The 12,889-nt window shown below is 37.8% G+C and overlaps 1 protein-coding gene across 5 annotated transcripts in view; it reads left to right on the top strand.

Moving 5' to 3' along the window:
• LCLAT1 (lysocardiolipin acyltransferase 1) overlaps positions 1-12,889 on the top strand; it is a 162,703-nt gene that overhangs the window by 97,416 nt on the left and 52,398 nt on the right. For all 5 annotated transcript variants that reach the window (XM_066378594.1, XM_066378590.1, XM_066378592.1 and 2 more), the window contains one exon: positions 846-962. In XM_066378594.1, the coding sequence (XP_066234691.1) occupies positions 846-962 (117 nt within the window). The remainder of the gene's footprint in view (positions 1-845; positions 963-12,889) is intronic.

The raw sequence follows: 12,889 nt of genomic DNA, 5'->3' as shown, positions 1-12,889 counted from the left end.
CTATAAACTTCAGGATGCAGCTGAGGATTGCAGGTTCTAACATCTGCTGTCATCAGAAGCTATTTCATGATGTCCCCCAGGGGCTGAGGCCAGATTTCTGAACACTTTACTTTTTCCAAATATATTTGCTGAGTAATAGGTTTGGTTCTTCTTGGAACTTACAAAGTTACCTCATGGAATGGAAAAAGAAGGTTTTGCCAACAATTGGAACATATACTTGACTCTGTAACTATACTCAGCCAAACCATGTTCAGATGTTTGTACATGATGTGCTAATCCTGTGCCCATTCTGTTGTGGAGTGGTTTTGGTTAGTAATATTAGCATGCTCTATGCCTGAGCAAGGACTATATTTCACTGTGTACTGAAGTCCTAAATTACTGGGTTAAAAAAAATGTTGATCTGATATATTTGGCAAGTTGCTAGTTATTTCTTCTGGATGTCTCAATCTTCTTATGTTTTATTACTACTTTAGTTTTACTTTATTAGCATCTTATATTTTAAATTTTAGTTTATTAGGATTTTATTTGTATTTTAGTTTTCACTGTATATTCATTTTTATGAAATCTCTTAAAAATTTTTAAAGATATGAATATGAATTTATAAATCATAATAAGTCTATCAATACCTTATAAAATTTTTAAAATTCCAATAAATACATAACTGTAGGATCCTTGTTAGGAATTTACTAACATGTTTAAATCTTCTCATTTGACTCAGTATACTATATTCAGTAATTACAAAAAAATTAATGACCATTTTTATCAAAGAATTTCTGTATTTTTTTTCTTTCCTTATATTATCTTTCTTTATTTTATGGCTCCTAATGGTCTTTTGTTTTGTTTAGAAAACAGCAAGGCTAGAAGTAATGATTTTGCTGAAAAGAATGGACTTCAGAAATATGAATATGTCTTACATCCAAGAACTACAGGCTTTACTTTTGTAGTAGACCGTCTAAGAGAAGGTAAGCACCCATATCAAAGAATATTTTTTATGTAAGTGGTAAAAATTATTAAACGTTATAGCCCTTTAAAATTTACAGGCACTTTTTTGTATTTTAACTGAAGAAATGGGATACTATATTTTTACACTATGTTGACCCCCACGCACTAAAATATTTTATTATATATTCTTTTTTTGTTATTGTTTTTATGACAGACTGCATCAACTAGTAGTTCTGGCACTTTAGTTATTCACTGATTGCTTTCTCATATGTGCCTTAACCAGGGAGCTCCAGCCGAGCCAGTGACCCCTTTCTTAAGCCAGCAACCCTTGGGCTCAAGCCAGCGACCATGGGGTCATTTCTATGATCCCATGCTCAAGCAGTGACCCTACCCTCAAGCTGTTGAACCCACGCTCAAGCCAGTGACCTCGAGGTTTTGAACCTGGGTCCTCAGCATGTCATGTCGATGCTCTATCCACTGTGCCACTGCAGGTCAGGCTTATTATATATTCTTTAGAAATATAAAAGATATCTTTATAAAAACAAAAATTTTTCTCCATTTTTGGACTAGACAAAACTGATGTCTATAGTTCAACTGTCATTTCATTTTCAAAAGTTTCTCAAAGCAGCAGAACTCTCTTGAAAGTATCTTATTACCGACAGTTCTTTATAGCTTAAAATATTTTTACATTCGTTATTCCACTCACTCCAACAAATGATTCTGGTTGATAGGAAGGCAGTAATGGTCCCTCCATTTTATAGTTAAATAGAACTAGCATCTAGGGTGGTTAAATTTTTGTAAGTTAGGGCTAGAACCCCATTCTGCTTCCTAGTTTGTGCTTCATATTCTAACTACCTCACACTTACTTCTTCTAAAGCTGTGTCTGTTGAAAGCCTTATGGGGACAAAGTGATACCATTGGCGGTATTACACCCAATACCCATATTAAGTGTTTTTTGTTTTGTTTTGTTTTTGTGATAGAGTCAGAGAAAGGGACAGGTAGGGACAGACAGACAGGAAAGGAGAGAGATGAGAAAACATCAATTCTTTGTTGCGGCTCCTTAGTTGTTCATTGATTGCTTTCTCATATGCCTTGACTGCGGGGGGGGGGGCTACAGCAGACCGAGTGACCCCTTGCTCAAGCCAGTGACCTTGGGTTGAAGCTGGTGAGCCTTGCTCAAACCAGATGAGCCCACGCTCAAGCTGGCAACTCCGGGGTCTCGAACCTGGGTCCTCTACATCCCAGTCCGACACTCTATCCACTGTGCCACTACCTGGTCAGTCATATGTTTATGTTTTGATATTTTTATGTAAAATGTAAAAAAACCATTATAGGCCTGACCAGGCAGTGGCACAGTGGATAGAGCATTGGACTGGGACACAGAGCACCCAGGTTCAAGCCCCAAGGTCATCGGCTTGAGCTAAGGCTCACCAGCTTGAGCTAAGGCTCACCAGCTTGAGCGCAGTATTGCTGGCTTGAACATGGGATCATAAACATTACACCATGGTTGCTGGCTTGAGCCCAAAGGTTGCTGGTTTGAAGCCGAAGATCGCTGGCTTGAGCCCAAGGTCACTGGCTTAAGCAAGGGGTCACTCCCATCTGCTGGAGCCCCCCCAGTCAAGGCACATATGAGAAAGCAGTTAATGAACAACTAAAGTGGTGCAACAGATAATTGATTCTTCTCATCTCTCTCCCTTTCTCTCTCTCTCTCTCTCTCAAATAAATAAATAAATAAATAAATAAAACCATTGTACATTTTATTATAGCTGAATATTTATGTATTTATTCATATACACATATACATACAAATAGCACACATATTAAAATATATGAAAAAGAACTATCCAGAAACATGCTGAAGTGTTATTAATTTTATAAGAATAATTGAAAGCCCAGAGTCACCTAGCAGAAAAAGAATTTTGTTTGCACATTTTTGCTTTCCACTCTGATTTCTAGCAAGCCATATTGTATAATGGTGACATCTGTGACAAATTATCACTTTCATCTGGTAATTGCTTCCTTGTCACAAAACTGCTTGTTTCTAACATGAAAGGCCTTGAAACATTATGTAAGTGTAAAGTTCTTTCTTCTTTCCCTAAATGGCATTGTTGTTTCATTAGAATTTAATGTACTTTAAGATACTAAGTATAACCTCAGTTAGTGAACCCTGCCAAGATGAAGCATCTTTACAACTAAGAATCATGACTTTAAAGAAATATACAGTCCATCCAAAGTTACATTACAAACTGAAAACGTTGTCCTTCCTTGTTTGGCTTGCTTTTGGCATTGTGTTTATACCAGCATGAAATGGACTCATGGGCTTGACAGTGTATGATACATGAACAGTGAGTGTCCATCCACCCATGGAAGCACATGGGGAAGTCTGCTTCTGTGCCTGTGGAAGGCACAGACACAGAGAGAGTCAGAGAGAGGGATAGATAGGGACAGACAGACAAGAACAGAGAGAGATGAGAAGCATCAATCATCAGTTTTTCGTTGTGACACCTTAGTTGTTCATTGATTGCTTTCTCATATGTGCCTTGACCGTGGGCCTTCAGCAGACCGAGTGACCCCTTGCTCGAGCCAGCGACCTTGGGTCCATGCTGGTGAGCTTTTGCTCAAACCAGATGAGCCTGCACTCAAACTGGCGACCTTGGGGTCTCGAACCTGGGTCTTTCCACATCCCAGTCTGATGCTCTATCCACTGCCCCACCACCTGGTCAGGCAGTGATGCTTTTTTCTTTTTCTTTTTTAACATGATGCCACTTAGGTGGCTTTTAATTCAGAATCACTCTTATTATTTGATAATATGTTCTTTATTTCCTCACCTAATCTGATATTTTATAATATTTAATGATTTCATTCAAGGTATTTCTGACATCATGGAACACATTCATCTACTGGATTTCTCTTAACACAAGTATGCTGTTGGAATAAACCTTTTGCTAAATACATTTTTCTAAATATAGGCAGGATAATTGAGAGATTACTTTATAATGGATAAAGATATAGCCATAGTTCTGAAATCTGGAAAATATTTAGTAGCAAACTGATTTATAACTCTGGGGAATGTGCATTACTTAGTCATCACTGAATTCTGGTCAACAACCACAGTGTGCAATTTTTCCTGCCAGAATTGGCAACCGATCCCCCCTCTCTGTATCAGCAAAATAGAGAAATACAGTTAGATGAGTCTATTACTTCGGCTAAAAAAATAGATGATTCCATTTACTTCAGTTAGAAAAGTATATGGGACCTATATACTAAAATTATAGAAATCAGAAATATGACGATGATAATGATTATAGTAACAGCAGCTAACATTTATCAAGTAGTTGCTAAGTACCAGGCATTATGCTAAGTGTTCTGTAAATTAATCCTCACAACAACCCTACATGATAGTTACCACTATTAATATTTAACTTGTAGGGCAAATTAGAAGTAGAAATTAAGGTGAAGAAACTCATCAAAGTTACTGGAATATGGTTTGTCTGATTGAATAGCCATGCTCTTTCTACTATAAATTGTATGGTTTTAGTTAATAAAGTACCTTTGTGATAATAATGATCTGGATGGTTTTCTTCAAGAAAGATTTCTAAAAAGAAAGAAACAAAAAAGGAAAAAACAGCCTAAGTGGTCAGCTCATGGAAGGATGGTGGTCACAGGGAGGCGGTACTGATGCTGCATGAGATGACAAGGGAGCAGGCACGGCCAGAGGCGGCGGCCGGCGGGGAGTCAGGGCAGCTCTGCGTTAGACAGGCTTGGGGAAGGGACGGTATCAAGTGAGCAGAAAAAGTTTTGTCAAGAATCGGGTGAAGAGGATCTAGGCCAGTATGTCCTTTTAGAAAAGGAATCTGACTTAGAAGGGGGCCAGGATGACGTGCTAACCTTTAGGCCTCTGAGGTCTGCTTTTGATAATCACTTCGAAATAGAATTGTACACCTGAAACCTATATAATTTTATTAACGAATGTCACTCCAATAAATTCAATAAAATCTTTTGGAAAAGGAAATTTAAAAACTTGTGAAAACAACCATTATAAATAAATATACTATAGAAATCCTGGAGACCACATACTGAAACCAATTACCATTAAAAATAACATCTTTAATGCTCACACATGTAACTGAATTCAGTGTTGCTGACATCCAATAGTCAGCACAAATGAGAAAATAAGTTTATGACATCAAGAAGTTAAGGATAAAAAGTCTTGCTATGAAACACTGAATAAGAAACAATGTAAAATACGAAAAGTAGTTTCTGTGCCTCTGTTCAGAACATATTTTATTGAGAAGAAGAACGTTTAGAAAATATACACTTGTCCTGAAATATGAAATCCATTATAAAACTTTGTACAGATGTGTTGTTACTGGAATAATAACTGCCAAGCCTGACCAGGCGGTGGCGCAGTGGATAGAGCATCGGACTGGGATGCGGAGGACCCAGGTTTGAGACCCCGATCTCATCAGCCTAAGCATGGGCTCATCTGGTTTGAGCAAAGCTCACCAGCTTGGACCCAAGGTCGCTGGCTCGAGCAAGGGGTTACTCAGTCTGCTGTAGCCCCACGGTCAAGGCACATATGAGAAAGCAATCAATGAACAACTAAGGTGTCGCAATGAAAAACTAATGATTGATGCTTCTCATCTCTCCATTCCTGTCTGTCTGTCCCTCCCTATCTATCCCTCTCTCTGACTCTTTCTCTGTCTCTGTAATAAATAAATAAATAAATAAATAAATAAATAAATAAATAACTGCCAAAAGTTAACCCCTGCCCTCTAGTACCAGTACCTTGATTTCCATCATCAGACATCTTCAGGTCATGGAATGCTCTGCACATAATAGAGAATCAGTACTAATTGAGTTGAATATTATTTTATCTGAAAAATAAGACAAGCATAGTGTCCTAGATCAATATTTGTCATGGATGATTTTTTTTCACATGTACCTCTAATCACAGGGCATTTCAATATATGATTATATAGTTTTTTTCAGTAGTAGATTAACCCTAACTCAAAAGGAAGTTGCTAACTTGGGAAAAAGTCTGTTATAGGAGAAGTGGTTTTTTTTATTACACATTTAATAATATCAAGTCCTTCAAATTTAAACTCATTGCATCAAAAATTAAATATATTTATTTAATCTCTGGTGCCTCATTATTTTCAGCAATAATAGCTTTATTCTTCCTTGATTTTAGACAATTAATGATTTGGTACAACCATAATTTAGTTTTGATGTTTTGTAATCCAATTACCGAGTTGTAACCATGCAATAATTACTTCCACCATTAGGCAGCACACGTTTGCACATTTGAAACAACTTGAAATTAGAATCTAGTTTGGGGTGAGGATAAAACACGCCATATTTGTTTGAAGGTATGTCTTGTTTAAGATTGTCTTTGCCTTCAAGAATTTTACCATCTTCATGGATTGATAATAATACACATAAAAATATCTAAAAAACAATATAAGACAATATAATTACACTAAATTTTGTGGTATTTAATGTATAAATATTATGTTGAGTAATTACAGGAGTGTTTGTTCAGTAAGAGAGATCATGTAGTGTTGAAATACTCAGGCAAGACTTTTTCCAAGAAATTGAATTTTCCTTGACACTGAGAGACTTTATGTGATTGGATAGCCAGGGAAAATGAGCATGGCTGGGGACAGAAAAAGAGGAGGACACAGAATGCAGACCAGTGTGGAGTGGAGCAGCCAGCTGGGCAGAACCAACCTCACTGTGCTGAAGACTCATGTTGTAGAATAACAGACAGCATTCAAGAATGTTATGGGATATGGAGCCATTATTTTTGAAAAGCTTACTTCCTACCCCCAAATAGTCATGTTTTTAATGTATCCATGTCCAGATCAAGTCCCTCAAGCAAATTGGCTCAAATGATAAGACTCTAAAACATCACTGGGATCTATTTACTTTTAGGTTTGAAATAAATAAAGTGTTTTAATTTAAAGTAGAAAAAGCCATATTTCAATCCATGTTTGGTTCATATGCTAAATTTTAAATATTAAGGAATAAAGGATACTGTCTTTCCACTAATCTAGGGGATTATAAGGTTAATCACTAAAGCAAAAGGAAATTCCCACTAGGTGATTTGTATCAGCACACCTGGTCAAAACTCTTCAGTCTGTATCCAGGGAGAGAGAGTTGGTGACTTAACACCCAGATCGCAGATGCAGCATCTGATCATCCTGTCTTTGGCTGCCTCATTTTGGTCTACAGTAGAGCCCATCGGCTCTGAGAAAGTTGGCTGTTACCTAAGAAGGAATGCAGTGTGCTTAACTGATCACAGACAGCTCAATCTTCAGCAGCGTGGTTAGACCATTTAATTTCTTGAAATTTTTGGTTTGTACACAACTACCTACTGTGATAATCCACTCTGCCTGTTGCCTACCGTGGCTGTATACATAGTGGGGAGTAAAGAAGGCCAGCTGCCACCACTCTCTATGGCTCACATTATACTTATTTGAGTCAATGAGCTCCTCCAGGATTGCATCTCGAAAGTTCTTTCTAACAGCCAGCATGTTCTAGGAGGCAAAGAAGAAAGGCAAACTATTGAAATATTGTGTGCACTGAATGCCATGTACTCTGACCTTTTCATGTGACTTACTACTAGAAACTATTTATGAACTAGGATAAGACCTTTCCCTCATGTTAAAAAATGTAATTGTACATCTCTTTGACATTTGCTAGAATATTTTCTGAGACCTTTTACATTTTCCCAAATGCGCAGATATCTTTGAAGCATAGCAGTTGACTCTCTTTTGAGGCTATTTTACAATGAATGAAACTTTTCTCTGTTTATGGTGAAGAATAGAATACAACAAAACCAACATGAAATTTGAGTACTAGTCAGTGGGAAACCTTACGGACCAACTAAGTGACTTGGTCCTACACATCATGAAGCAGAAATGATTCAAATTTGCTTTAGCAAAATTATGCAGGCCCGTGTTGTCAAAGACCTTTGGAGTCACTCATGTTGCATTTTTGAATGCCACAGTACTGCTTTAGACCATAAGTAGCATTGATACTGTTTTTGTTGTTCATTTTAATTCATTCTCCACCTCCTTTCTTATAATAAAAAAGTTTGAGCTGCTCACATAGGACAGATCTTATCATTGTATTTAATAAAAAAGCCAGGACAACCTGAATGAAAAATAATAGAAGTCCTGTATTCTGTTCATAAGACCACCATCCAGCAGTTACCAAGCACCTACCACATGTCAGGCACTGAGTTGTTCACGTGCTTCTTTCCCCTGCGTATATTATAGATTTTACCCGGGAAGCTTTTTAAAATACAGATTCTCAGGACCCATCTCAGACCTGCAGAATCACTGTCTGGTGCTGGGGTCCTGGGCTCACAGCCACCCCCAGAGCCACTTTCACACAGATCACTTAGTTCTTGTAACTGCAAGGTGGTGTTTCGCAGTGTGCTGCACCGGAGGAGACTGACTCACTTTAGCACCTTGCCCAGGGTCAGACGGCTGCCAAGCAGAGGTACCATGACTTAAACTCAGTTCTGTTTCATGCCAAAGCCTGTATTTTTCACACTATGTAATAAGCTAAGAGTTTTTCTATTCCGAATGCTACAAAAATGTCATCTTTGTAGGGCGTTGTTTTTTTTTTCTTCTTTCCAAGATTTCTTCGGTATCCTTGGCTGTACTGTGCATTTTGTTCAAATGGGAAAATACAAGGATATCCTTTCAGTAAGCATCTCTTATTTTTCAGGATCCTATATCTACCAGCTTCTCCTCCATTTCTCTAATGCTTAAAGTAAAACAAAATAAAAAACATGATGCTCAAACTATCTGCCCTTTCAGATTTTGTTCCTATTGTTTTCCCCACCAATTCTCAGAAAATATACCCCGACAACTTGTTTTTCTCACACTAGCTCACTTCCTACAAAAAAGGGATATTTAATTTTTATTGTAAAAACAACATATTTATTGGAAAACTGATTACAAAGAAGAAAAAGGCAATCATAGTATTGTTAATCACTTTTCAGAATAACCAATGCTTGCCTTGTGACATATAGCCCTCCTATTTTTCCATGTTTTTGTATAAATGAAAAAAAATTGGGGTTAAATCATATATTTTGTTTTATAAAGATTTTTATTTATTTATTTATTTTCATTTATTGATTTTAATGAGAGAAGAAAGGGAAGAGAGAGACAGGAACATCGAACTGTTTCTGTATGTGCCCTGACGGGATTGAACTGGCAACTTTTGTGCTTCAGGATGATGCTCTAACCAAATGAGCTCTCCATCCAGGGCTGGTTTATAAAGATTTGTATAACTTACTATAATGTATGTGTTTTCTTGCTACCCTTACATAATTTCTATAATATAATCTGTTGATATATGCATGGTAGTCTATTAGATAGAAGGACCACTGTTTAATTAACTAATTCTCTGTTCAAAATTAAAGTTGTTCCGAGTTTTCCACCCTTATAAATAATGCTAAAGTATTCACGAATCTCTGTGACTATTTCCTTAGGATATATTTCCAAATCTAATTACTGAGTCAAAGGATACACTTTTTTAAAGGTTTTTAAAAAATGATTTTACGCTCTACCCATTTCATTTGGTGACATGGTCACCAAAGTCTATCAGGATTGCCTTGGAAGCATCTCTTAGAGAAATTCTACCTTCCTTTATTTCCACTGTGGCCCAATAGATGGGACCGCATTATTTCTTTTCACTCTTCCTGGCTTTTTGACTGGTCTGCCTCTGCTTTCTCCTTTGCTGATCCATATTACACATAGTTAACAGTCAGTCTTCAAAGAGTGCCACTTTAATATAATCATATATATGCTTATTTGTTCAGAAATTATTTCCTGGGTACATAGGTTGTTTGGCTTGCTGAAATTCCAAGACAGCCCATTCTCTTGAGTAGCATACGATTTAGGAAGCATGATTGTAATGCAGTATCATAAGAGGGCTGAATAGAAAGTAACGTGAGGACATAAAGAAAAGTTAGTTCTTCTTTACCTAAATTAACACTGAAGAGGTAGCATATAAGCAGAGAATTAAAGAATAGGTATTTTCCAGGGAAGAAAGACCTTTAAATATTTATATCACTTTTCATATTCCTTGGTCAAGGCTTTCTATAATATGATTCCAACCTACTTTTAAAATTTTACCATTTGGAACCCCCTTTCATGGAATGGGAGCCACCCTATTTGAATTCATTGGCTATTCCTCACTGTGCCTTAAGCTTTCTGAATTTTGCCTCTGGTTATGTCTGTGAAGTCTAAAGCCTGCAGTGCTTTGCTGTTTTCTTTAAACTCCAAATACTATTCTTCTTTTCATGATCTTCTAAGAGTTCATTCCTGTTTCCCCAGCTGGTCGTCATCTGGACTGAATAGAGCTTTTTCTTTAATAGGATTTAATACAGTAGACCTTATATTAATAGCTGTTTTAATACAGGTTACATTTTACCTTCTTAATAGGATAGCAATGGCCATGTCACCTAGACAATTAAAGGCACAGTTTTTATTTCTAAATCCAATTAATACTTTTCCATCCTTATTCCCTCTTAGTAGCATTTGCCACTGTTGATTTTTCTTAAAATACATTCTCCCCTTAGCTTCTCATTTACCCTGCTACTTCCCTGCCACTTCTCAAGACTCTGCCAGGTTCTTGTCTCTTAAATGTCTCTGTTCCTCAAAAGGCTCTCCTAGGTTTCTTTGTTCTCTCATGTCACACCTTCTCCCTGGGCCATGTCATTCAGGTTGGTGGCTTAAATGATCATCATATGCTCATGATGCGGAAGTTTCAATCCTTAGTCCAAAGCCCTTTCTTAGTTTGGGGAGCCATAAATGTGACCTTTGCCACTTGGAGGTTCTGCAGGTACTTCAGCTTCACTGTGTTCAAAATTAAACTTGCATTCGCCTTTTCCTCCCATAATCCCCAGACCCTATCATGGTGGTAGTGGCGGTAATGATGATATTAATTGTTTATACGCTAGTATTGTTCTAAGAGCTTCACGTGCATTAGTTTATTTGATTCTTGGAGGAGGTGTTATCTCCATCATATGCGTGAGGAAACTGAGGTAGTTAACTAATAGTCCAGGAGTCCCATCTTTTAAATGGCAGAGCTGGGAGTCTGGTTTGTAGAGCCTTTGTCTTAACTACTGTATATCATTAACTCAGTTACTCAAGTCATAATCCTTGGAGTCATTCTTGTCTCACCCTGCTCTGAAATCCCAACCAAGGCCTTTTCATTCTATCTCTTCAATATCTCTCAAATTAATCTTTTTATTCTCACTGTCATTATTATCTCCCTTAAATTATCATACAGCTGCTTAGCTGATCTTCCTACTTAACCAATACTTCCTGTACATTGTAGCTGGAACGGCAGGCCTTTTTGTAAATGAGGTTGACAGTGCACGCCAACCTAAGGTGGACACGCAGGCTCTGGAGTCAAGAGACCTGAGTTAGAATCTGGCTTCACCAGGATTAGTAGTGTGACGGGTCAGATTACTTTCCATCAGTAAACCTCAGTTTCATCATCTATAAAATAGGAGTAGTGATAGTACTTACTTTATATGATTTTTTAGGACCTTTGTGAGGATTCACTGCACTCATACATAAAGCATTTAGCGCAGTGCCTGAAAAACAGGAAGCACTCAATAAATGTTACATACAGTGCAAATCTGACTATGTCAACTCCCGGTCACACTCTTCCTGGGTTTCCCAGTGCCCAGGGTTAAATCTACTTTCTTTACCATAATTTACCTGGTCCCTGCTTACCTCCCTGGCCTAGGTTCCCACTTGCTAGGTTGCACCATTTGTCCTGACTGACCTGCTGCCCCTCCCAGCGGGCACTGTACTCTGAACCCTCACCCCTGCAGCTCAGCTCCTTGTTCGGACTCTCGGTTGCAGCTTAGGTAACACTCCATTCGGAGCCTTCCTAGCTGTCTTAGGCTTCTCTGTGCACTGTGCGAATGCTTTACCTACCACACTTGCCCTATATACTGTAAGTGGTTTTCTTATACTGTCACTTGTTTAATTGTCTGTCTGTTCTACGTATTCTGGTTCCAGAGTATCAAGACTGTCTCGCTGACATTTTTTATCCCTGGCCTTCATCATAGGCCTGGCATAAAATAAATACCCTTTTAAAATTTGACTCAATCAGCTATTTGGTTGATGTAATTTTCTATTTTGCTAGGTCCCAATAAAGATAGAAAATTCAAATACAAACTTAAAACATAAATATGATGCTATAGTTATAGTAGCACCACAATGTAATAGAAGAAAATAAGGTGAAATAAGGGTTTGAGGTTAGTATACAAAATATGTAAGGTTAGTATATAAATATGTCAGTGTATATGTTACAGGTTAGTATGCAAAATATATATCACCAGGTTCTATAGTCCTATAAAATATGGGTCCAAAAATTGGCCCTGAGCTTTTTGGCACTTTATCTATAGAGGGAAACTGAATGATATCATTGCAAAGGTCCATAAAATTAAAACCACATGCTCAGAAAAAGTATGATCACTTCTAAAGGACTCGAAAGGAGACTGTCCCATAGGTCCTGACATTGTGCACTGTGTGTCCTCACAGCATCGTTATGTTACATGTCCCGGAAAGCCTCAGAGCTCCCATCTGCACCGGCTCACAGCACCGTAAGAAGGCAGAACAGGAAAAGCAGTCTCATAGGCAGTCCAAACATTGGACTGCATATGGATTTAGAGGATCTCAATTCTAAAAGTGGTGGAGAGACCTCATGGCCTTTAAACCATTCTCTGCAGATAGTATTTCACTCACTGAGATCTGGGTGAGAATTGATTAGTCTTCCCAAAGCTTCTGTCGTACAGTTATTTTGTATCGTGAGTTAAGTGCAGGTGGCAGGTCCGGGGCTTCACTTGTAGGTAGAGCTGGGAGGAGGATTCTCAAAGGGGGGGAAGTTGAAGAGCCACTGAGAT

The sequence above is a fragment of the Saccopteryx leptura genome, chromosome 3 (genome assembly GCF_036850995.1).
Source record: "Saccopteryx leptura isolate mSacLep1 chromosome 3, mSacLep1_pri_phased_curated, whole genome shotgun sequence".
NCBI classification, from domain to species: domain Eukaryota; kingdom Metazoa; phylum Chordata; class Mammalia; order Chiroptera; family Emballonuridae; genus Saccopteryx; species Saccopteryx leptura.
Note: the sequence above shows the minus strand (reverse complement) of the source record. Positions and strands in the feature narration are given on the sequence as shown.